The sequence below is a fragment of the Pelobates fuscus genome, chromosome 1 (genome assembly GCF_036172605.1).
Source record: "Pelobates fuscus isolate aPelFus1 chromosome 1, aPelFus1.pri, whole genome shotgun sequence".
Classification (NCBI taxonomy): Eukaryota; Metazoa; Chordata; class Amphibia; order Anura; family Pelobatidae; genus Pelobates; species Pelobates fuscus.
In genome coordinates, this window is record NC_086317.1 from 434,083,627 (window position 1) to 434,109,967 (window position 26,341).

General features: G+C 41.9%; 1 protein-coding gene across 1 annotated transcript in view; it reads right to left on the reverse strand.

The window, feature by feature from the left end:
• The window catches only part of LOC134571281 (WD repeat-containing protein 49-like), a 132,044-nt gene that overhangs the window by 28,949 nt on the left and 76,754 nt on the right, over positions 1-26,341 (reverse strand). The window contains exons 15-22 of the mRNA XM_063429455.1: positions 24,133-24,284; positions 20,600-20,702; positions 12,107-12,213; positions 10,791-10,870; positions 8,898-8,952; positions 8,722-8,767; positions 7,974-8,033; positions 6,812-6,974 (exon numbers count right to left, since the gene is read on the reverse strand). Of these exons, the coding sequence (XP_063285525.1) occupies positions 6,812-6,974; positions 7,974-8,033; positions 8,722-8,767; positions 8,898-8,952; positions 10,791-10,870; positions 12,107-12,213; positions 20,600-20,702; positions 24,133-24,284 (766 nt within the window). The remainder of the gene's footprint in view (positions 1-6,811; positions 6,975-7,973; positions 8,034-8,721; positions 8,768-8,897; positions 8,953-10,790; positions 10,871-12,106; positions 12,214-20,599; positions 20,703-24,132; positions 24,285-26,341) is intronic.

The following is a 26,341-nucleotide window of genomic DNA, read 5'->3' on the forward strand; positions in this document are numbered from 1 at the left end:
CTTGGTCGATAAAGCTCTCAGCAGCTCCGGAGTCTATCAATGCCACAGTCTCTAAAGTTCCCTTCTCCCAAGTTAAAGAGACGGGTAATAGAAGCCTGTGTTCTTTGTAGTTATGAGTAGTGTCAGGATCCCGCGGGCGGCTGCAAGGGGAGGCTGCAGTCCGCTCGCGGCACTCACCCTCCAGCCGTCCGCGGTCCCCTTCTCCACGTGGGTTCGGCGAGCGGCATCCCTCCAGCCTCGGATGCCGCCCGCGTCTTCCTCCACGCCCCCCAGCGGCAGCATGCATGACGCTGCACGCTGGAAGACTGTCCAAGATATGTCACGCCGGGGTCAGTCACCTGACCCGGCATTAAAGGCACAGTGCCTCAATCACAGTGGGAGGTTTAGATATCTCCCACGTGTGATTGTTAATTCTGATTGGAAATTATCCAATCAGAATTGACCTGATGGTTTAAATACTTACCTTTCCTGTTCCTCCCTGCCCTGTTGTGGTCTTTACTTTATAGTATTGAGTCTGAACGTGTGATTTCTGGTTACGTACTCTCTGGCTTGTTATACTGACTTTGTGACTTTCTCCTACCCTTTGACCTCGGCTTGTTTCTCGTTATTCTGTTTTCTGGTTCCCCTTACTCGGCTTGTCTCCTGACTATTCTGTGTGTGCTTAGCCCGGCCACTCTAAGGACCGGTACTGCACATTTTCTGTGTGTGTGTTAGCGTGTTGGGTTCCCGGAATCGTGACAAGTAGAGGACAAAATAGAAACACCCAAGGCCTGTCCTCTAGAGAAACTTGCGAGCGTTTCCCGGGCGATTGGGACAATTCAAACGTAAGTGACCTCTGACTCCACAATACATACACAGTCCCTCCCTTCTCCTGTACTGTCTCTCCTCTTCTGAGAGGCGAGTAAGGCCTATCTGCATAGGTTCTGGAAACTGTGGAGTTTTGGTTTCAGGACTTTGAAATGAAGGAGCTAGTCTAAAGGAAGTTCTACCGGTTCTATCTCGAGTGTTCTGCCTCTCTCTTAGACGTTCGTCAATGCGAGAGATAAAGGAAATTAAGTCCTCCAAATTCTCGGGAAGCTCTCTCGTCGCTACCTCGTCAAGTATTACATCGGATAATCCGTTTAAAAATACGTCTATATAAGCCTGTTCATTCCACTTAACCTCTGCCGCCAAAGACCTGAACTCTAGTGCGTAATCCACAAGTGTTCGGTTCTCTTGTCTAAGGCGCAACAGTAATCTAGCTGCATTGACCTTTCTGCCAGGGGGGTCAAAAGTTCTTCTAAAAGCAGCTACAAAGGCATTATAGTTATAGACTAATGGATTATCATTCTCCCACAACGGATTAGCCCATCTCAGAGCCTTCTCAATGAGTAAGGTGATAATAAATCCCACCTTTGCCCTATCAGTAGGGTAGGAACGGGGTTGTAGCTCGAAATGGATACTGATCTGGTTCAAAAAGCCACGACACCTTTCAGGAGAACCAGCATAACGTACAGGTGGGGTAACTCGGGAAGAAGCACCTACAGTGGCTACCTCTAGCCCTGAACTCACAGGAGGAATAGAAGTATTACGCATCTTCTCAGGTGGATTATTAGGACGTGATAGTAACGCCTGTAGTGCTAGTGCCATCTGATCCATTCTATGATCCATGGCGTCAAACCTAGGATCAGGAGAACCAAGCTGACAGTTTGTACCTGCAGGATCCATTGGCCCTGTCGTAATGTCAGGATCGGGACAGGGATCCAACACGCAGAGTACAAAGAGTAGCAGATACGTATACCGGACCTTAGAATGGCCGGACTTAACGTAATACTACGTATAGAATGGTCAGGGACAAGCCGAGGTCGAGGGAACGAGAAGACAGGTAAGCGAGAGACAAGCCGGGTCAAGGGTAACAGAGAAGACAGGTAAGTAATAACAAAGCCGGGTCAGAACCAAAAGACAAGAGAATACAAGAGCACTGTGTGACTAGGCTGGCTAGAACCACGACAGGGCAATGAGCAAATGCCGAGAGCTCCCTTAAATACCCTGGTTCTAGAGACTAATCACGCCTCCGCCGAGACCTGATTCGTGTCCGGGATTTGACTGACAGGTCGGGCTAGAATAGCGTCATGACGTCGACTATTGAGCGTCACGTTACAAAAAGGCATAGTTCTCTCGCGGCCGGCGTTTACATGCGCGAGGGGACCGCGAGGAACGGAAGAATCATGCCGTCTGGATGGAAAAACGTCTAAGTCTCTACCCGTCTCAGGGGTAGAGACTACAGGTACCCTGACACTTTCATGGTGGTATGTGGAATCTACTCTGGAGAGCACTTCTGAAATATTGGGGCAAAGAGCACTTTTCCAGTGGGCCGCGATGCTTATCTTAGCGGCTAGCAAAATATTGAGTACCGCGTCTCTAGACGGAATGTCTCCCAAATTGGTTATGAGGTGCAGTAGATAGTTGTCCAGTGTGAAGGGAAGTGCAAATTTACACAATGAATGTATGGAGTTTTGTATGGAATGCCAGAAGGCTTGTATGCATGTACAATCCCAGAATATGTGTTCTATAGAGCCTATGACTTTATTACATCTCCAGCACAGTGGGGATGTAGTGGAGTATATTTTGCCAAGTCTGTCAGGAACCATGTACCAGCGCATCAGAATCTTAAAGTAGGCTTCCCAGAGCGTAATGCAATTGGAAGAGTGTTTGGTATAGTTGATAGCAAGTTCCCATTCTGACAGTGTGTATTCAGCTCCTATACTCTTTTCCCACTTGAGCATATATGGCAATTTGTTTGTATCGTTAAGATCTGCTTGTGCCATGTAGCATAGTGAAAGAAATTTAAATGAGGGCTGGATTTTTTTTGCGGTAAACCATTTTTGTCCTATTTTGCTGAGTGATAAGGGGTTTAAGTAGGAGATCGATTTGGAAATCAAGATATGTTTTATTCTCAGATATAAGAAGACATCTCGGGAGGGTACTTTGAAGGAAGCTTGCAGCTCTGGGAATGGGCGAATGCCGTTCTTATTGAACAGATAGTGGATGTGGGTGATACCCAAATCTATCCACTTTTGTGTGGGGAGATCAGGGGAGAGTGATGAGAGGGCTGAAAGTGGTGCAAGGTAAAGTAGTTCCTCATGAGGCCACAATGTTTTGTTCCAGGTTGTCCAAGAGTTTATTAGTAGGGTTGTAGCTGGGAGCATATCGGGTTTTATGAGGGAAGAGGATGTCCATAAAGTGTTAGCAAGGGAAGGGGTTTGACCACACGATGATTCAAGGTTGAGCCATATTGGGTTTGTTCTGCCTGTCATAATATCGAGGCCCTGTGCAAGTAATGTTGCTCTATAATAGTGTTTGATATTAGGGACACTAAGACCTCCATGCTGGAGTGGACGCCACATTGATTGCAAGGATACTCTTGGGGGCTTTTTTTTCCAAATATGGGCATTGATAGCAAGTTGAAATAGTTTTAGAAGCGCATTAGGAAGAGCAATAGGTAGGGTCCTGAATAGATTTAAAATATGGGGTAAAATCATCATTTTTATAGAATTTATTTTCCCTAGCCAGGAGATGTTGAGCTTGTCCCATGAATCCATCTGTTTAGATAAGACGGAAAGAACCGCTTCATGGTTTTCTTTAATAATGAGTGCTTTGGAGTGGGTAATTTTAATGCCTAGATATGAGATTGATGTGGTTCTCCAATCAAATGGGTAACTAGTTTTCAATTTCTTCACTATTAGCGGTGTTAGTTTAATGGGGAGTATTTGGGTCTTACTAATATTGTTTTTATAATAAGATATGAATCCAAAGGTGGTTAAGGTATTAAGTAGATGTGGAATTGTATCTGTTGGGTTGGTAAGAAAGATTATGATGTCATCAGCAAATAGGGCGATTTTCTTTTCTCCCGCCGGAGTGATGAGACCAGGAAGTGCCGTGTCTAGTTTTACTTTTCTCACCAGAGGTTCCAAACACAGGATAAAGATCAGGGGTGAGAGGGGACACCCCTGTCTTGTGCCATTTGTAATACAAAAGTTCTGGATGTGGAACCAGTGTTAAAAACTCTAGCTGAAGGGGATGTATATAGGGCCATAATGCTTGTTAGGAAAGATTTCGAGAAGCCAAAGGCTGTTAGAGTAGCTTCCATGTAGTCCCAGTTTAGGCGATCAAATGCCTTTTCCGCATCCAAGGCCATTAGAACGCCACTCTTATTGTGATCGTTTGCCCAGTCCACTAGGTCCATGCAATATCTCGTATTATCTCCCACTTGTTTTCCTGGTACAAACCCTGCTTGTTCATCTGAGACTAGTTTGGTCAGAAGGGTTTGAGCCTGGCCGCTATTATTTTTGCATACAATTTCGCATCTGCATTGAGCAGGGAGATTGGTTGTAAATTACTACATATTGTTGGGGATTTATTTGGTTTGGGCAGTGTTATGATGTAAGCTTCCAGCATTTCTCGTGGGAATTTGCCAGATTGTTTGATCACATTGAATAATTTTGTTATGTGAGGAACGAGTTGAGTTGCCATTTTTATGTAATAGTAGTTCGAGAGACCGTCAGGACCCGGGGCTTTGTGTTTGGGAAGAGAATTTATGGCTTGAGTGATTTCTTCTTCAGTAAACGGGGCGTCCAGAGTTTCATTTTGTTAGTTTTCATTTTTGATAGTTAGATATCTCCAATCTATCGGGAGTGTGAATCTTTATCTTTAAGGTTATATAACTCTTCATAGTAGAGAGACAATTCATCCACTATTTTGTTGGGATTGTAAATTCTAACGTTGTCTTTGGATGTAATATATGGGATCTTCGTTTGTAGGTACTTAGATTTTAATTGGTTGGTTAGTAATTTGCCTTTGCTTTGCTTTGTTTCCCATGTGATAGAATTTTTGTTTGTTTTTAATTACATTCTTGGTATATAATTGAGCATGTAGATCGTGGATGTTTTTTGTATGTTGGCAATTTGTTTCGATAAGGTTTTGGAGGGGGATTTTTTGTTAGACTGTTCTAGTGTTGCAAGTTCTTGGCGTAATGATGTGTCCGTGGCCTGAAATTGTTTTTTAATGGTGGAGCCTATTTTGATAAATTCACCTCTAATGACTGCTTTATGGGCTAACCATTGGGTTTCAATCGTGGTGTCCTCAGTGGTATTGAGGGAGAAGTAGTTGGTTATTTCTTGGACTATTTTCTGATGGTTTATGGGGTCGTCTATGATGGATTCGTTCAATCTCCATTTGTGCATTCTGTCAAATGCCCATGCTGAATCCGGTAGGCCTGGAACAAGTGAATTGCAGATTGAAAGAATGTGGGCTGGAAGAGCATCGTGGGATATGTCATCGGGTATGCATCTGAAGCGGACATTTTGCCTCCTCGATCTGTCTTCAATGTCCGCTAGTTTTAGTTTCAGCGTTTCGGTTTCTTCAGACAATTTTAGCATTTTGGCCACAACTTCGTTATGTGCTACACATAACTCTTCTGTTCTATTCTCGAGGTGACTTGTCCTGTCCCCAATACTTGAAATTTATTTTCTTAGATCGCCATTTATACGTTGAAAATCTGCTGTTATCGTAGCTCGGAGTTCTTGTAACATCTTGTGAAGGCTACGTTCTGTCACAGGAGAGTTTGAATATGTAGCAGAGCTCGTTTTGTGGTCAGATTGACCGTCCGATGCATTAGAGGCTTCGTCGCCATCTTGGTTTTCTCGGCGGCGTTCCGTTTTCTTCAGTCTAGCTGACTCCGATATTTTTAATTGCTTGGAAGGTGGCATTGTGCACTCTGCCACCGTTGTACTCGTGCAGGATAGGTCTTCTCTTGATTTTACGCTAAAATAAACGCGTTCAGTAGCTTACAGGTCGGGCTGGAAGCGGAGCTCCTAAGCCATGCGACCGCTCTCACCGCAAGCTGAACTCGTCCCCGTAAATGGGGTTTTAGATTGACAAACCAGATGGGTTAGAAAGAATTAGCCACCTTGATATAGCAAACTTTCTTCTGTTTGAACACACAGAGGAGAGTTTAACTAGAGTCTATAGTTTAAACAAAGAAAAACGTGTGACAATCCCCACAAAAATCTATGAAAATGCTAGACACCTAAATTGCAAATATAAAGAAATCTGCACTTATTTAAATATTTCCTTGTTTTGATCCAAATATAGTTCTTGCCCCAAAGTGATCTGATTCTCCGTTCCAAAATATGTACATGAAGAGGTCATTAGTTTAATACGACTATACATTAAGAAAAGGGACTTTGAACCTATGAAATTGATTATGTGGACTATACATGTGATAATTTAATGCCGTGGAATGCAGCAGTCATGCCAGATTCAAATCTAGCCAATCACAGCTTTTAACTAGGCAATTCTCGTTCCTGAAAGGTTGACCCAGTGACATCACTAATCAAACCTGTAATGTAATATATTTGTACTAGGGCAAGGTATACACACTTTTCTGGTATCAAGATATATACACTTAATGGATTTATATCTATATATATATATATATATATATATTTTTTTTTTTTAAAAAGCAGTTTATACAAGCCAGACTACTTGAAACTGAAGTTTCCGATAGATCACAAGTTAAATAAGGTGAATAATTAATCATAAATAAGAGTTTGTGCTACTTATAATCAAACATGGTCATTTATTCCCAGACCTAGTGTCATGTAGAGATATTTTATTTTAACATGGTGATATTCAAACAATTACACTGATCAATCATCAACTGACAGATATAAATATTAATTTGATTTAGTTGGTCATGTTATGTAATGATATATACAAAATGCTTTGTATAACATGCTTATAAAACATGGTACCCTGTAGAAATACTTACAATTTTCTCCTGTGGAACTAATATGTGCAGGAGTATTAATACGGCAGTGTATGTGACCTGAAATCATGTTCCATACAATAATTTCACCATCATAACTGGAGCTGGCAAGGGTATTGGGTGGATTTTGGGCAACACACAAAATGTCTTCACGATGACCTCGCTTCTACAGAATAATGGACAAGGAGTAGTCAGGAATTGTATTAACCAATAACTCAGCTGTACATTTGTCTTTCTACTTTGGAACACAAAGAGGCTCAATAAAGACTCAAGTTGAAGTCTGCTCACCAGTGATATTCTAGGGCAGGAGTAGGCAACTCCAGATGTTACAGAATACATTCTCCATAATGATCTTACAACCATAAAGCAGGCAAAACATCAGGGGAGATATAGTCCACAATATCTGGAATGTTGAAGGTTGCCTACCCCTGTTTTAGGGCCTCGCTGGACTACAGAGGAGAGGAGTGGAGCCCAACAAGGCAAAGCGCTACAAAGAAACTGGGCATCAAGATTTGTGGTTATATTGGTGTAGACATCTTTCAGGGCTCCTTCTATCTCTGGACCTGTGTACAGAGTACTACTTACATACAGGACATTGGGGTGCTGCCATGCGCAGAAGATGCCCAGCTGAAAGAGGATGGCGGCACCCCCAAAGGACAGATTCAGGTAAGTTGCACTCACCTTTGCCTGCCTCCCCCCCCCCCTCAGGGAACCAGACCCCCAGCGGCAATGTCACCTTCAGGGGTCTTTGCAAAGCATACAAAGTCCCCATGTGGTAACATTTCCCCTTTAATTTTTCTCTGGACACATTTTGGACTGAGTATTCCTGATAAAGTGTAATGTTGACTCCAGGAGTTTGTTTTCATCCCACTCATACCATGTTTAAATATTATGCATTTGTTGAGAGTGAATATTTTTTTAAACCTGGTATAAATCGTTCATGGTAATATGAAGTACAAAAGTTCTACTTTATCAGGAAAACTCACACTGGAAAGACTGAGGGCACCCAACACCACAAGCTATGTGTCAAACCGCTCCTAAATGGTTGACAGATTACCAGCTAATTTCTAGCACTAAAATCACTACGGCACATTATAGTGGTTATGGTGCCTAGAGTATGCCCTTAATTACACACTGTATATTCCAAAACAAGATTGCTTCTTACTAAATCATCCTGCCAGCATGCCTGGGGTTCCTGGAAGTGACGTAAATCATCTTCAGAGTCCTAGGATTTAAACAAACACTGCTTATTAGGAAAATAAAAGAAAAAGACAAAGAAAAAGGAAGAGTAAAGAAAGAGGGGAGGGAAAAAGTGTAAAAATACAGCGAAATAGAAAAAACTAAAGAAAAATATCCTTCCATATAGAACAGGCATCGGGTCTGCTCTGCAGCTGGTTTACAACATTCAGCTTCTGCAGCTCATTCGTTGGCTTTTCGCTCTTAGTCAATGAATGACATTCCGTGCGTAGCAATATGGATAGAATTAACATTAGCCAGGCCAGTTTCAATTTAGTAAAAATCCCCTACTGTCTTTTTACCATTACAGTTGATCTCATCACCCTAACCAAATCTGATTCATTTCCCCAAATCAAAATGGATTTGTTTGCTTGTCTCACAGCTTTTTTTTCAATTACAATCTTCTTTCACAAATTAATGCTCCATCATAACCCCCAGTCTAATGTATAATTTCCTCCCAGCCTAATCCACTTCCACTTCCATTTATTTTCTTTCCACCCAGAAATGTCCTGTCCATTCCAGATCAAATGTTCCTCTCTGTCCCACCCAAGAATTATTCTTCATTTTAGTTTCCTCTTCAGTGCCTCTCCTGCTGTATTTATCCTAATTCCTGTTCTCATTTATTACCAACCCCCTTATTAAAAAGTGGAGAAAAATTTAAAAAGATGTATGCTCACAATGAACATGTTGATTCTTCTATCCCATCCAACACCAACAATATATCTGAAATAAAAAAAGCACAAAAAATAAGTATTATGCTTTTAAAGAACATATTTTAAATTTATATTCGAACCATTTCCAGAAACAATTTTTTGTTTCTGCTTTACAAACAGATGTTATGATATGATCTTACTTGTTTCTGTTTATCTCGACATGTGCGCAGTCACAGATCTCAGCAGATGTATTTGCTGAAAACAAAACATTTTATTTTATTGAGTTTCTATTGATTTCTATGGCAAGACAAACATTTCAGCAAAGGTTTAAAAACTTTACAGGTAAAAATCACTGCAATTAAAAACAAGTAAAAAAACAAACAAAAACAAAACACAAAACAATACAAAAAATATACATTTGTTTATAATAATAATAATAATTAATTTTAGAATGGTTTGACTTCTCAACTGGGGTCCGCCAGCTGCTGCTTAATGCCTCTCTCCTTCCTGAGTGAGAGCTGGAAGCTCCTGTTCGGGGCTTCCACCAATTGGTTCACTGGGCCAAGGCAGCACATGGAGGAAGATCATTGGACCCAGGTAGCACATGAAGGAAGGTCATTGGACCCAGGTAGCACATGAAGGAAAGTCATTGGGCCCAGGTAGCACATGGAGGAAGGTCATTGAACCCAGGTAGCACATGAAGGAAGGTCATTGGACCCAGGTAGCAAATGAAGGAAGGTCAATAGATCCAGGTAGCACATGAAGGAAGGTCATTGGACCCAGGTAGCACATGGAGGAAAGTCAATGGATCCAGGTAGCACATAAAGGAAGGTCATGGAACCCAGGTAACACATGGAGGAAGGCCATTGGACCCAGGTAGCACATGAAGAAAGGTCATTGGACCCAGGTAGTAAATGAAGGAAGGTCAATGGATCCAGGTAGCACATGAAGGAAGGTCATTGGACGCAGGTAGCACACAGAGGAAGGTCAATGGATCCAGGTAGCACATGAAGGAAGGTCATTGGACCCAGGTAGTAAATGAAGGAAGGTCAATGGATCCAGGTAGCACATGGAGGAAGGTCATTGGACCCAGGTAGCACATGAAGGAAGGTCATTGGACCCAGGTAGCAAATGAAGGAAGGTCAATGGATCCAGGTAGCACACGAAGGAAGGTCATTAGACCCAGGTAGCACATGGAGGAAAGTCATTGGACCCAGGTAGCACATGAAGAAAGGTAATTGGACCCAGGTAGTAAATGAAGGAAGGTCAATGGATCCAGGTAGCACATGAAGGAAGGTCATTGGACGCAGGTAGCACACAGAGGAAGGTCAATGGATCCAGGTAGCACACGAAGGAAGGTCATTGGACCCAGGTAGCAAATGGAGGATGGTCAATGGATCCAGGTAGCACATGAAGGAAGGGTCATTGGACCCAGGTAGCACATAGAGGAAGGTCATTGGACCCAGGCAGCATTAAGTAGGCATCCACAACTTTCCTATTTTAGGGTTCTGTTTTGACTTCATTCGCTGGTATATCACTTTTGGGAAAACCAGAAAACTGCCCCCAGAAATTGATGCGCTTGAGCTATGTTCAGAGTACTATGACCATGCAGACAGCGCTGAAACTGTGGTGGGCCAGCCTGCTTGAGTAGATTCCCTCAATTTGGGTGGCACCAATGGCACGATTTGTATCACTGGTCCATCCACTTTTGCCCCCATTCACGTGCTTCATGAGACGCCAATGTTGGAGGCAGGTAATGCTTTTGGTACAGCTCTGGCTAAACCAAAGAAAGCATAACTGGGACCTGAAGCAAAAGTTATACAGGTATATAGCAACATAAATATTGATATCTTAATCTCTAATTATCTACTGGTAAACAAAAATCTCAAATAACTAGTGGAAAATTTCTCCATCTGTATAAGTGTCAAAAACAATATGAATATTCTTTTAATTTATGTAGCCTGCGGTATCAGCACAGTTGTCATTTTTTGCTCCCGTGCTCAATAATTAAAAGAAAATATATTTTTTACTAAGATAATAATCTTATTACATATATCCTTAAGGAGACCAAGTTACCATGGGAAACAAATTACCTCTTCTCAGTGTGTGTAAACACTGTCCATTATTGTGATTCCAAATCTTCAAACAGCCATCTCTTCCTCCAGTAATTAACCTATGGTATAAAAGTAGATTGTGTAAATAGCTGTCGGTTTGTCTGACTCTCATTCGTGTTTTTAAAGAACGCTCTAAACACCTAAAGCACATTAGCTTGCTAAAATACATTATGTTTGAAGAGTGTGTCCTCTTTTCATTTTACAAAAAGTGCAAATTTCAATGGAGATCGGCATTTTTATAAATTAACCTTGTTACACCCCCCGGACTGCCAATCAGACAACCGGTTCTTTTACTTCCTGGTTTGGTTAGCTCACTGGACATAATCTCAAGATGCAGAAACGTGCTCAGAGCACCTGCCTTGCAAATAGTTCTCATTGAGCTGCATTGAGAAGTCTGTGATTGGACAGTCACAAAAAGTCTAGGCCGGCCGGGTTAGAAGGCGAGGGTTTGCAAAGGCTGCAAACAAGAACATTTCAGCTTTTGTAAGCTGCTTTTATATACATCCCCCAATGAAAAAAAAATACATGCATTGGGGGTAAATCTACTAAATGGTGATTTTTTTGTAGTTGGGTAGTGGACTGTACATTTAAATCTTTTATAGGCTATGTGTAGGTAGTATTTTTTATTTACTAAGGTGATGAATTGTTTGAGACCTCGAAATGTTTAAAATATTGCTAACATTAAGTTATAAACTGAGATTTCCATAATTAACAGATAATTATAGCCCTCACTGGTATAAGGATATAATTCCGTCAGTGACAGATCGTGCTATAGGTTTGGAATGAATTGAATTCAGGAATCCTAGAAAATAAATGCTCCACTAGTAGCATGAAGAAGTATTTTTCTTCGCTCCAGACAGTGTCTTAAAAATACAAAATAAACCCAAACTAAATAGATAATACAAAAAAAGGAGCATGTATCCATAAAAATGCATAAATAAAATAAAAATCAGTGTGTTTAAGGTGGCAGCTGACTTGATGTCCTACACCACTAGACAGGCTTAAAACTTACTTACCCTTGAAAGTCTGGACAGACCATGGCACAATCACCAGGGGTACATTTCTACTCGACAGGGCTAAATGTTCACTCGCCAAAAGCGAGTTAGTAAGTGGAAAATTTGAGCAAATTGGCATATAAAGTCCTTATTATTTCCTTTTATCTGCCTATTCTAGACTATGCGTCTAAAGTCAATGTGCGCCCACCTGGAATGTATTACACACCAAATTGAGGGCTCACTACAATTATTTTATTTAGAATTACTCAAATTAAATACACTATCTCGTTATCTGGATACCTTCTTCCACTAGGGTCAAAGTCCATACATGTTATGCCTGCATCGCCATGAGCTTCATTAAATTCAAATACTTGTTTTCCTGTCTCAAAGTCCCATACTTTCACCACCTACACGTAAGGAAAGAGATATGGGAAATGGTAAAATTAGAGGTATTTTAAGCACAAAATGAAGAAAATTATAAAACAAGAACATAATTATAGTTATTAGCCATGTCAGAAGTCAAGCAATCATCATTTAAATTACATTTGAGAACTGCTATTCTGAGCTGCACAGACAGAAAGCTATAAAATTAATGATGCTAGACACAGTGAAATGTAACAATGATAAACAAGAACATCAACCTCCACATACCAAATGATCAAAGAGATTCACAAACTGTACAGGAAAATGTATTTATTGTGTATCTTTCTTAAACAGTTCATTTGATTTGTAACCTTTTTGTAATTGAAAGGCCTGCAAAACAATTCAAATAAATCTACTTTTAAAATGGGTTGGATTGAGCTGAGTTGACATGACCATGATAACCCTCTAGATGCTTATGGCCGTTAAGGACCCCTTAAAGGAGAACTGCAACCTCAGAACTTTTTTTATATATAATTATCTTTTCATCAAGTAATGAAAGGAAATAGTTTTTTTAAATCAAGTATACGCAAACAGAAATGATAAAAACTCATCCCTTCATTTTAAATATGACCAGATACTTCAGCCATATACACACCTTGGGTCAGATGTAGGGTATGTGAGTTGCAGCAGAAGAGGGGAATTCTATCTGAGGGTGAAGTTCAGCAGGAGCCTGAGATGCCTTCAACTCTCAGCAACAGTGCTGGCAGTAGTATCATAACACAGTGGAGCTCCATTTTGGACCCACTGAAACAGCAATCACCAGAAAAGAGAGTCGTGTCTCTTAAATGACCAGATTTTACCTCTTCGAACCTCCTTTGCCCCCTATTGTTGACCCTCTTAGCAACTGGGATGACTAAAAGAGTGTGAAGCCTTCACTCTCTCTGGTTGCCTAGGAGCTCCTATCATGTCCGCCAACCACTGTCCAAAATGAGCATGTGTTTTCTGTAACCGGTAATATATACTGATTTCTCAGCACTCGCAAATGTAACCTCATCTTATGGAGCAGAATGCCTGACGTTTAAAATGTCCAAGTTGGACTACCCAGCTCTACAGTTTGACTCTAATTTAGGTTAGGGTTCTTCTTAGTCTTTTAGTTGATATATGTGAAAATTAAGCATACTGGAGGTTAAGAGAAACAAAAACCATTGTCAATTCGGTCAATAAGTGAGTGTTTCCCCCTTATGGCTGCATTAGCAGTGTGGCTATCTTTGATTCCAGGTGATGAAGCCCTAATTAGTGAAATGCCTTGTGGATATTACATGAATTGTGTTTATAATAATAAAGTATTTTTTGGTCACTTTTATTTTGTGTAGCCATATATTTTTATTATTTTACTCTTTTATGCTTGTATTCCTACTTGGCATCTTGACTACAGAACAGCTGAGGCTGGACAAAGAATCCTAGGAGAGGATAATTCGACCCACACTGTACATCTTGAGCGGTCCAACTGCTCCAAAAATTGTAAGTAGGGTTTAATCTTTGTGTATTTATCCCTATACTTACCTATGGACAGAGGCGGCTCTCTAATTAGGCGGTTTAGGCGTCCGCCTAAGGCCTCGCGCTGGCTGGGGCCTCGCGGCCGCCTAAACCGCCTGTGGGCAGAGTGTGTCAGGTCCTCGGGCAGTGACCGAGGACCTGACACCAGGAGGGGGCCCGGCGGCTTGCCCGGTATGCCGCCGGGTGCGAGGCCCCTCCTGGCTGCCCGGCCACCATCGCAGACACTGGTCTGCAGCTCCGCAGTGTGCAGAGCTGCAGACCATGTGACTCGCGAGAATCGGCCAATCAGAGCTCTGAAATCTTGCGAGACTACACGGTCTGCAGCTCTGAGGAGCTGCAGACCGGGAGCAGTGGCCACCGGACCACCAGGGAGCCCACTGGACCACCAGGGAAATCAAGGTAGGCTCACCATAACCCCCACAACACTCAGCCTCAACCCCCCAGTCACCATCACCACACTCAGCCTTACCCCCAGCCTCACTATCCCCCCTCCACCTCCCACCACTCTCAGCCTCACCACCCCTAGCCCCCACCACCCTCACCACCACCCCCAGCCCCCCTCAGCCTCACCCCCCCACCCCTCAGCCTCACCCCCACCCCCCTCAGCCTCACCCCCACCACCCTCAGCCTCACTACCCTTAGCCCCCACCACCCTCAGCCTCACCCCCCCACCACCATCACCCCCCACCACCCTCAGCCTCACCACCCCTAGCCCCCACCACCCTCACCACCACCCCCACCACCCTCAGCATCACCCCCACCACCCTCATCATCACCCCCCTCAGTCTCACCCCCAGCCCCCCTCAGCCTCACCCCCAGCCCCCTCAGCCTCACCCCCAGCCCCCTCAGCATCACTACTCCTAGCCCCCACCACCCTCAGCCTCACCCCCCACTCCCCTGAGCCTCACCACCCCTAGCCCCCACCACCCTCACCACCACCCCCACCACCCTCAGCATCACCCCCCTCAGTCTCACCCCCAGCCCCCCTCAGTCTCACCCCCAGCCCCCCTCAGCCTCACCCCCAGCCCCCCTCAGCCTCACCCCCAGCCCCCCTCAGCCTCACCCCCAGTTCCCCTCAGCCTCACCCCCCACCACCCTCAGCCTCACCCCCCACCACCCTCAGCCTCACCCCCCACCACCCTCAGCCTCACCTCCCACCACCCTCAGCCTCACCTCCCACCACCCTCAGCCTCACTACCCCTAGCCCCCACCACCCTCAGCCTCACCCCCCAGCCCCCCTCAGCCTCACCCCCCACCCTCCTCAGCCTCACCCCCACCCTCTTCAGCCTCACCCCCCACCCTACTCAGCCTCACCCCCCCACCCTACTCAGCCTCACCCCCCTCAGTCTCACCCCCAGGCCCCCTCAGTCTTACCCCCCAGCCCCCCTCAGCCTCAACCCCCTCACCCCCTCACCCCCTCACCATCACCCCCACCACCCTCACTACCCCTAGCCCCCACCATCCTTAGCCTCACCCCCCACCACCCTCAGCATCACCCCACTCTCACTCTCAGCCTCACCCCCCTCTCACTCTCAGCCTCACCCCCCTCTCACTCTCACATTACCCCCCCTCTCACTCTCACATTACCATCACCCCCCTCCCTCTCACCATCAACCCCCCTCTCACCATCACCGCCCCTCTCCCTCTCACCATCACCCCCACACCATCACCCCCCTCTCACCATCACCCGCCTCTCCCCCCCCCCATACACACAACACACTTCAAGCAGCTACCCCATACACATAGGGTCTAAGACAAAAACGCAAACAACTTCAGAGACATACATTCACACACACACACAAGGATACTCTCTGTCAGACACATTCTCAGGCACATACACAGGTAGACAGTGCATCAATGTGTATATGTGACACTTTTTTTTGTTAGTGGGGCCTCATGTTTGCGTTTCGCCTAAGGCCTCATAAAGTCTAGAGCCGCCTCTGCCTATGGAGAGCACTAGTGTGGTACTTTTTTTTCTGGATGATCTATGTGGTCAATATTATGCAGCAAATGAAGAGGTTCACTATATCTGCATAACCAGCAAGTGGGGTTCTATATCACTGCCTGCTGTTCATACCAGAGCTGGTCCTAGCTCTAAAAAAATGTGAGTTGGCAATCATTTACCCTTGTGTCATCTGTGCTCCATTTAATCTGACATATTACACTATTGGTGTTTTCCTGTGTCTTTGTTTCCTCTTACATTTATAAACAAATCCATACCTTGAAAAGAAGCCTTATCTGACTCTAGTGATAAGAAAAGGACACACTTTTTTGTACTTATTGCCACCTTTTGATATCCCTATTTGTAATATGATATCACTGTTTAGTTATTGTTCTATTTTCATTATATTTTCCTGTGTGGTTATGAACATATCTTGGGTGCTACCTGTTACCTGTCTTCCAAGTTACTTTTTTCATGGGTTTGAGGGAACCCCTAGCCTCAGATGAGCTGCCTACTTTTTTAGCTTGGTCTAGTTATCTAGTTATCTAGCTCTTATCCTTTTCACTTTTGTATTTAGTGGTTTGGCTATGCCTGCTACCTTCTGCCACACAGCCAGTTAATCGCTAGGAAACTGCTTTTACAGTCTGTAAGTCCACTGCCAGCTAAGGACTGAAAAAGTGCAAAAGGCTTTGCCCTGAAACTTTGTCAACTGCCCGATCACTTTCCCCTGCTTTCACTTTGTTTTTTTGTAGCTGTTTGTGGTGACTTAAATCCCATTTTCACATTTTTCTTGTTGTTTCTCTGTGACATTTTTAACAATACGATATCTCTTTCCTCTAGTGGTAGAGTGTTTCCCACCCCCTGTCCCCGCGACAGTCCGCTGCAATGCCTTGGCACTCTGGAAGTTTGTCCCCCAAGCCAAGGACCAAAAGAGCAGGAAGTGAATGAGTCATAAATTGCCCATTTACCCCCTGTTCCACTTTCATCCTCCTTTCCCATATTTCTTTCTTTTTTGCTCTCTCTTTTTAAAAAAAATCTTTTAAAAGCTCCTATACTTAAATTTCCAAAGCTCCTGCCAAAAAAAGTGATTCTGTTTTTTCCACCTTTATCAATTTGATAACCAAGTAAGGGAGCTATCTAGTAAACAGTTTCCTCCCTAATTTGGTACCCTTAGATTTAGCAATGCCACATAAGGCCAATTAATCTGGGAATTTCTTGAAATTATCCGCTCGATAACAGTTGTCTCAGGAGGTCCATTGTGGCCCTGGCTGCATGGGCAGTAGCCCCATCCTATTGAAATGATATTCCAGCATGATTGTCCTCTTTGCGTAAAAATAATGGATCTGCCATTTAGAAAATAAAATTCCACTATTTTTACTTGTAGTTCCTTTCTGAAATTACCCATGATGAATCTCCCATGAATCTCCCAAGAATCAGTTATAATATATTTCGTTATTTTGTTTCACCCTTTATGAGTAAATGCTAGTTGTTTGCTTTCGGGTTTTACATAGCAATGTAGATGTATTACCTCCTGCATACTCAAGATTGGTGTCTATCATAATAGCACAAAGTCCATGCAATGTTCCGTAATAAATGAAGATATAGCTGGATTTAGTGTGTTGGAGCGCACCAAATGTACTTCTAGGAGCTTAGCACAATAATTCCACTTGAATGAAATTACTCTGTGTCTCCTTTCAAATAGCGTTTTAATCCTTTGTTTTATTCTTTTTTACTACTCAAAGCTACATAATTATGCAACCTTATTCCTTCCAAAATGTCATATTATTGAAACGTTTTCTGTACAAATGTACCGTACATCTGAATTTTATTTAAGACTACCATTTAATGTCACTGCATTGTAAGAATGTTTTTATAGAAGTAAAAGAAAAACATATAATTATAGAAAATGGCAAGTGCTTATTGAATTGTATAACAATTCCTCAGCTTGCTGAGATATGTGTTGGTAGGAGCTAGGAATGAATGTACCATTCTGCCTGCATTAATCTCAAACACAGTCATTGTGGGGTCCCACTTTGGGAGGTGTCAGCAGTGAAATTAATAAAGTGGTTTGCAGTTTGCAAAGTTACAACTTGGGTTCCCGTGATCCAGTGTCTCTGCTTACCCTCTTGCTGCTTAGCCTTCAGTCTAAAGGATAATGGTATATCCGTGCCTGTGTGTGTCGTTGCGTCTCTGTGTTTTTGAGCGTGTGTATCCCTGTGTTTTGAAGTATATGTGTGTGGGGGAGCTGCTTGCAGTGTGTTTTGTGAATGGGGGGGTCTGTTTTCCGTTCTGGATGTGTGCGTTGTTGTGAGGCTGTGTTTCGTGTGTGAAGTATGAGTGTTTGTGTATGAGTTTGACTGAATGACATTTCAGAGAATGTACATTTCAAACAGGGTGAGCGTGACAGTGTGACTGTGGTAGGGTGAGTGTGGGGAGGTTTGTGCAGGGTGACTATGTGAAGGAGTTGCATGTACAGTGAGGGGAAAAAATATTTGATGCCCTGCTGATTTTAAACGTGTGTCCACTGACAAAAAAATGACCAGTCTATAATTTTTAATGGCAGGTGTATTTTAACAGTGAGAGACAGAATAACAAAAAATAACAAAATCCAGAAAAACGCATTTCAAAAAAGTTATAAATTGATTTGCATGTCAATGAGTGAAATACGTATTTGATCCCCTATCAATCAATAAGATTTCTGGCTCCCAGGTGTCTTTTATACAGATAACGAGCTGAAAGTAGGAGCACTCTCTTAAAGGGAGTGCTCCTATCCTAATCTCAGCTTGTTACCTGTATAAAAGACAGCTGTACACAGAAGCAATCAATCAGATTTCAAAGCAGCTTGGTTAGAAGGTGATAACAGTTGGTGCGATTATTCGCAAATGGAAGAAACACAAAATAGCCTCCCTTGGTCTGGTGCTCCATGCAAGATCTCATCGAGTTTCAATGATCATGAGATTGCTTAGGAATCAGCCCAGAACTACACAGGAGGATCTTGTTAATGATCTCAAGTCAGCTAGGTGTCACGGTTCTCACTGCAACATCCAGACTGCCAGACGAGGTCACCCCAGAAGTGCCCAATAAGGGATTTGAACCTAGGTACTTTGCCTCTCCTTGAGGGCATTGTCAGTTCATTGACTCTGGTTCTCGTATTGCTGTTTTGTGTTCCAGTGTTCCCCTGTTGATTCCTGACCTTGGCTTGTTATTTCGTGTATCCTGACCTTTGGCATCCTCTGACCTCGGCTCTCTACTAGTTTATCCTGATTTCTGGCACCCACTAACCTTTGGCTTACCCACGACGATTCTCCTGTTTATGTCCATATCTGTACTGCAACTTGGAGCATCATCCTGCACAGCCCCCGTGCACAGACTCACAGGCCAGGTGAGTTCTTACCTGATCACCTTGGCCTGTGTTTAATTGCAAGGGTGAGCATATATCTGCGCTACAGACTCCCAACTAAGGTAAGCCGTGACACTAGGACCATAGTTACCAAGAAAACAATTGGTAACACACTACGCTGTGAAGGACTGAAATCATGCAGTGCCCGCAAGGCTCCCTGCTCAAGAAAGAACATGTACAGGCCCGTCTGAAGTTTGCCAATGAACATCTGAATGGTTCAGAGGAGAACTGGGTAAAAGTGTTGTGGTCAGATGAGACCAAAATCAAGCTCTTTGGCATCGACTCAACTTTCTGTGTTTGGAGGAAGAGGAATGCTGCCTATGGACCCTAGAACACCATCCCCACCATCAAACATGGAGGAGGAAACATTATGCTTTGGGGGTGTTTTTCTGCTAAGGGGACAGGACAACTGCCCCGCATCAAAGGGACAATGGACAGGGCCGTGTACCATCAAAATTTGGGTGAGAACCTCCTTCCCTCAGCCAGGGCATTGAAAATGGGTTGTGGATAGGTATTCCATCATGATAATGACCCAAAACACACAGCTAAGGCAACAAAGGAGTGGCTCAATAAGGTCCTGGAGTGGACTAGCCAGTCTCCAGACCTTAATTATATAGCATATCTGTGGAGGGAGCTGAAGGTTCGAGTTGCCAAACGTCAGCCTCTAAACCTTAATGACTTGGAGAGGATCTGCAAAGAGGAGTGGGACAAAATCCCTCTTGAGACGAGTGCAAACCTGGTGGCCAACTACAAGAAACGTCTGACCTCTGTGATTGCCAACAAGGGTTTTGCCACGAAGTACTAATTCGAAGGGGTTAATTACTTATTTCACTCATTGACATGCAAATTGCCACTCAATTTATAACTTTTTTGACATGCGTTTTTTCTGGATTTTTTTGTTGTTGTTGTTATTCTGTCTCTCACTGTTAAAATACACCTACCATTAAAATTATAGACTGATCATTTCTTTGTGAGTGGGTAAACGTTCAAAATCAGCAGGGGATCAAATACTTTTTTCCCTCACTGTAGCAGTGTGAGTTTTGGAGGTAAATGTGCTGTGAATGTGAGTGAGGGTTCAGTATAGCAGCTTGGTGAGTTCGGTGGTTGTGTTGGAAGGCTTCATGTCTGTGTTAAGCCTTCCCACACTTTATTTTTTTGACCAGGATGGAACAACAGCAGTGATCTGCAACCAGTCAAAGGTGCAGACCTGTACTAAGTGCAACAAACAAATTTAATTTGCAACTGTTAAAATTAGAGTATAATATATTTATATATATTAATTTTAATTCATGCAACAACTAGGTGTCGCAATGTGATGCATAGACCATGTTTAGGGTTGGACATAGGGTGTGGTAAAGGGTGGGGTTTTGGGGGTCTATATGTAGGAGGGGCCATAAAATGTACCCTTGATATTTTCCGTCACCTAGCAATGATTTTTGTCACCAACAATGATTTTTGTCATTCATCTGTATTGGTCTGCATTGGTGAGACAGTAAGTAGTTGATATAATAAAACATTGGTTAACACTTACAGATCCTTCTGAGCAGGTGATCACCTGTTTAAAGGCTTTGTTATATTTGCAACACAAAACCGGCTCCTTGTGAGTGAAGTCCAAGTGAGGCTGAGCGAGTGACCTTTTATAATAAAAAGAAAAAAAAAAACTTTGCTACAGTAATATACAGATTTTCATTATAACGGTCACACATAACACTTTTCATGAGGCCTTTATTTATTGTTTTTTCTTTATGCAACTGTTAAATTAATCCATTCACATCTGAACATCTAAGTGATACATAAGTGGTTATAAGACTAAAAAGTTATAATAAAAGCACTTACAAGACAAACCATTCACTAAATAAACTTTATATAGAACAGTATAGGTAAAACATGTTAAAAGGATTCTATAGTGTTAGGAATACAAATCTGTTTGCTAACACTATAGTGCCTCTGGTTCCCCTCTCCCCCATAGCAGATAGCAGATTAATGGTTAAATATGCTTTTATTTAATTACCTTATTCCAGTGCTGATTTCCTTTGGCACTAGATCAATGCTCCACCTCCCCTGAAATCATCCGGTGGGGGGATCTAATTCGCATATGCAGAGAGCGCTGCGTGCACATGAGATACTCCCCATAGGAATTTCACTGACATTGGATGTCTTTAGGCAGAGGGTGAGGACTCTAAGGCAGAGGGTGGTTTGTTTAAGGAACCTAGAGTTTGCTAGAATCCAGGAAGTGCCTCTCATGGCTGTCTGATAGACAGTCACTAGAGGCAGTCTTAGTCCTGCAAGATGAAAACACCCTGTTCCAGCATAAAGAGCTGCATTTTTCTACATTCTAATTTTTTTTAACATACTACATATACATACTGATTAAAGGATAGAAGATGAGTAAATAACATTAATCCTGGCACTCGTGTTACAACTCCCTAGAGAAAGTTTTGTTTTTGAAACGTCTAGCATTTCAATATTGTATAAAATTCTGCAATATTATTTTGCATTGACATCACTGAATTAATATGGCAATGCCAGAACTATGGCGCTCTCATTATGAACTGTTAGCAGATATCACTTTATATATACAAATATTTTTTTTATTTTTTTATCAAGAACAAATGTATTTTATTCTATGCTCACATAATTAACCATTGTCATGTGAATCTGGATATATTAAAATTGATTTCATAATTTTTATAAGGATATTGAAGAATTTTTGTCTACAATAATATGCTGTTCAGTAAATTGTCAGGATATTTCGGCAGACATTTTGTGCTAAAATAGAAATTAAAAGTGTATATTGTCAGAGTCACTCAGAACAGAGCAGACTCTATTTTGCTATCTTCAGGCTAACAAAGATACATAATGTCTATCCTTTCTGTAACTAACCACTGAGCCTGAGCTAAGGAATGCATTTTATAAACAAGTCAAGTGATAAGCAATGAAGCAGGGGGATGGAGTGCTCTGTTTAAATGTTAATGGAATAGAAATAATTTTAAACACAGACATTAGTGACAGAGAAGATTAAGCAAATTAATTTTACTTTCTAAATTTTACAAGGTCCCATTGTAAGTAAGGGTTGAAATTTAGTTTAGAACTGTCAGTTTTAGAAATTACGATCAAAGTCGTTGAACTGACAGCAAAATGTAAGTTATGATAGTCATTTTAGATAAGCCAAATGACATCAAAATCGTCATCAGGAAAAGTTAACTCTTTCCTGGATAGGAAGGTTTAGTGAGGCGAGACTGCCCTCTATGGACCAAATACCTAAATTACAATCTGCAGGTTGACCACACCTTCAGTTTCCTATTGGACTTATCAACTAATGACGTACAGAGAGTTTGGCCTTTTAAAAGTTAGGACAAAGGGAAGAGAGAAGTTAGTTGGAGTTGGAGAAGTTTGGGCTTTCAGATTCAGACATTCAGAGAGATCCAGGACAGATATTCACTCTGGGACTAACACTCAAACTCTCTTGGACCCAACTCAAGAAATACTCCTTGACACTTACTTTTTACTATTACTTACATACCTCCATACAACCAATCATACACGCATTCAAGTTCCTGGGACTACCTACTCATCTGGGGAGAACATCTACTTAACTGGTAATTATGCTGGTTTTATTTAATTAATCTAAATTAATTAAAAACCTAATAGCATTATATATGACTGGATAAATCACGGTCAGATTTCAATATTTAGAAATCTTAGTTAACTAAAGAATATATAGTTATAAACATTCCATTCTGCAGGTGGAATTAAGAATTATTTATATATTAATGTGATATTATCACGTGTTAGCATATCGATGTTTTTATCCAGGTGTATTGATTTGCTCTAAATAAGATAAGATATCTTTTAGGCAAATAAAAATTCGGCTAATAGAATCTGGTAGATTATTCTTATTGGATGGTTCCAGGAAATGATTAATGAGCTGGTTTGAATGTTATTTTAATTGGGAATTACATGAAAATAGGATATTAAATGCCTAGGAGGATCTAGCCAGCATTGAAAGGGTTACTCAGTTGAACCGTTAGCCAAGGTTTTATGACTTTTAGCTGGGCAGTGTGAAGTTTTACTTTCTGTCTGTGAAGTACCCTCATAAATCTTGTCTTGACAGTTGATGCTGTAGATTTTTACTGTGTATAGCCATTGTATTGCATACTTATGTTATACTAAATAATCACTGATTATTATCATGCATGCTGCCTAATATTATTATTATTTTATTTGTCACAATAAATTATATCTATTTTTATAACAAATTGTGATTTTATTTGTATGAAATACATTTCACTTACATGATAACGATCTCTAAGATCTAAGAGAATTGAAATAGTGGGCAATTCTCGACTGTTTAATATTATCATCCCATAAATATCCCCACAAAATGTCTTCAGATGTTTTATCACATTATAACTTGCTAATTTAGAAAAATCCTAGAGAAATGATACCTGGAGGGCTCTTTATTAGTTATCCTAATCAATAGCCCTTTAATTAAAAGAAACCCACGATCACATTCATATAAACAAAGGAGTCTGCATTAGACAAAGAGGGCACACAGGCAGGCATACCTCCCCTATTTAGGAGGGACATTCCCTATTTTGGGTCCAAATCCCAATTGTGTCTTCCCTCTTATCTAGGACCTCCATGCTCTTGATGTGTCTGAGTGTATAACAAAGCTCCGCAGCAATAATGTTGACAATAATGTGTCTTTTAACTACAAAAAGTGTGTTTAGAAATTATACTTGTGCAATTGGTTTTAATTGAACTCTGGTTCTAACCTGAAGACACTGCCAGAATTGGTGTTACACCTCAAGCAGCAAAGGGCTTTAACTCTGTACTCACAGCATTTCTAAGGGAAATAAAGCACAACCAAGCCCCCTGACCATGTCAAATCACTGAAGTAGTCATGGTGGATGGAGTAACCCTTTAAATGTTAGATGTTAAAATATGAATAAAGGGCATAGACACACTTTTGAAACTTTAATTCTGCTGACGGATTTATCTTAAACCTACCAGGTTTTAGTGGATTTTAATAACAGTCTAAAGATAAACTATAATTCTTACTTTAGCTTGAGCTGAAGAAGTGCGATGGAATCTGTTGTAACACAAAGTGCTTTAACGTCGGGGATATATACACACGCAGTAAGCTCTCCTCTAATCCCGCTGGATTTGGAACAGGCAGTGAACAAACAGGTTTGATTTTGTATATCCCAAATCTGAATAAATAAAACCACTATGTTATATAAATTAGAAATAAAGGTGTTATTTAATATCTTATTTTACTGTTTTTCAGTAGATGTACTTAAAGGGGCAGAAACCACTACATGTTTTATTCCTGGCATCAGTGTAACAGGACATTGGTTTAATCTTTCTATTTATATTGATATAAAACCATTCAAGTTGTTCTAATGCATATGAAGTTTCTGTTAAATTCATATGATAATAGTTTAGGCCTGGTCTGCATCAGACAGAAACATCCATTAAATAATCTACAATAAAATGCATCTTTGTTTACCACGCTACATTTGTTGCAAGAAATATCGGCCTTTAGCACTGGTGATAAATTGTAACATTGAAAAAATATTGTCACTTTGGCTATTTTATACAAAATTACATTGCAGGTTACGTGCTGCAATATGACGTCATTCCTGCCTTTACAACAGTACCGAAAAGCGGGGAGCTGGGAAGTCAGCACATCGAGACTGATCCCAGTAGCACCCAACTAGACCCCAGGGATGAGGTTTCACTCCAGTTCTCACGGTCAAAGTAAGAACAGGGAGGCTGTGTGGACTTCACTGTATAAAAAGTTAATTTCATTATTTAATAAACTAAAAACGAAGTTGGTGTGTATATCTATGGATGTAACAGTGTGTATATGAATGCCTATGCGTACACATGAGTCTGTGTGTATGAGCCCTTGTGTGAATGCATGTGTGTGTGAATGTATATCAATGAGTGTGTCTGCGTATATACAGTATCTCACAAAAGTGATAACACCCCTCACATTTTTGTAAATATTTTATATCTTTTCATGCGACAAAACTGAAGAAATGACACTCTGCTACAATGTAAAGTAGTAAGTGTACAGCCTGTATAACAGTGTACATTTTCTGTCCCCTCAAAATAACTCAACACACAGCCATTAATGTCTAAACCATTGGCAACAAAAGTGAGTACATCCCTAAATGGAAATGTCCAAATTGGGCCCAAAGTGTAAATATTTTGTGTGGGCACCATTATTTTCCAGCACTGCCTTAACCCTCATGGGCATGGAGTTTACCAGAGTTTTACAGGTTGCCACTGGAGTCCTCTTCCATCATGGAGCTGGTGGATGTTAGAGACCTTGCACTCCCCCACCTTCCATTTGAGGATGCCCCACAGATGCTCAATAGGTTTTAGGTCTGGAGACATGCTTGGCCAGTCCATCACCTTTACCTTCATCTTCCTTAGAAAGGCAATGGTCCTCTTGGAGGTGTGTTTAGGGTCATTATCATGTTGAAATACTGAATTGTGCCCCAATCTCTGAAGGGAGGGGATCATGCTCTGCTTTAGTATGTCACAGTACATGTTGGCATTCATGGTTCCCTCAATGAACTGTAGCTCCCCAGTGCCGGCAGCACTCATGCAGGCCCAGACCACCACCATGCTTGACTGTAGGCAAGACACACTTGTCTTTGTACTCCTCACCTGGTTGCTGCCACACATGCTTGACACCATCTGAACCAAATAAGTTTATCTTGGTCTCATCGGACCACAGGACATGGTTCCAGTAATCCATGTCCTTAGTCTGCTTGTTTTCAGCAAACTGTTTGTGGGCTTGCTTGTGCATCATCTTTAGAATAGGCTTCCTTCTGGGATGACAGCCATGCAGACCAATTTGATGCAGTGTGCAGTGTATGGTCTGAGCACTGATAGGCTGACCCCCCACCCCTTCAACCTCTGCAGCAATGCTGGTAGCACTCATACGTCTATTTCCCAAAGTCAAACCTCTGGATATGACGCTGAGCACGTGCACTCAACTTCTTTGGTTGACCATGGTGGAGCCTGTACTGGGAAACCGCTGTATAGTCTTGCCCAACATGCTGCAGCTCAGTTTCGGGGTCTTGGCAATCTTCTTATAGCCTAGGCCATCTTTATGTGAAGCAACAATTCTTTTTTTCAGATCCTCAGAGAGTTTTGTGCCATGAGGTGCCATGTTGAACTTCCAGTGATCCGTATGAGTGAGTGTGAGAACGATAACACCAAATTTAACACACCTGCTCTCCAATTACAC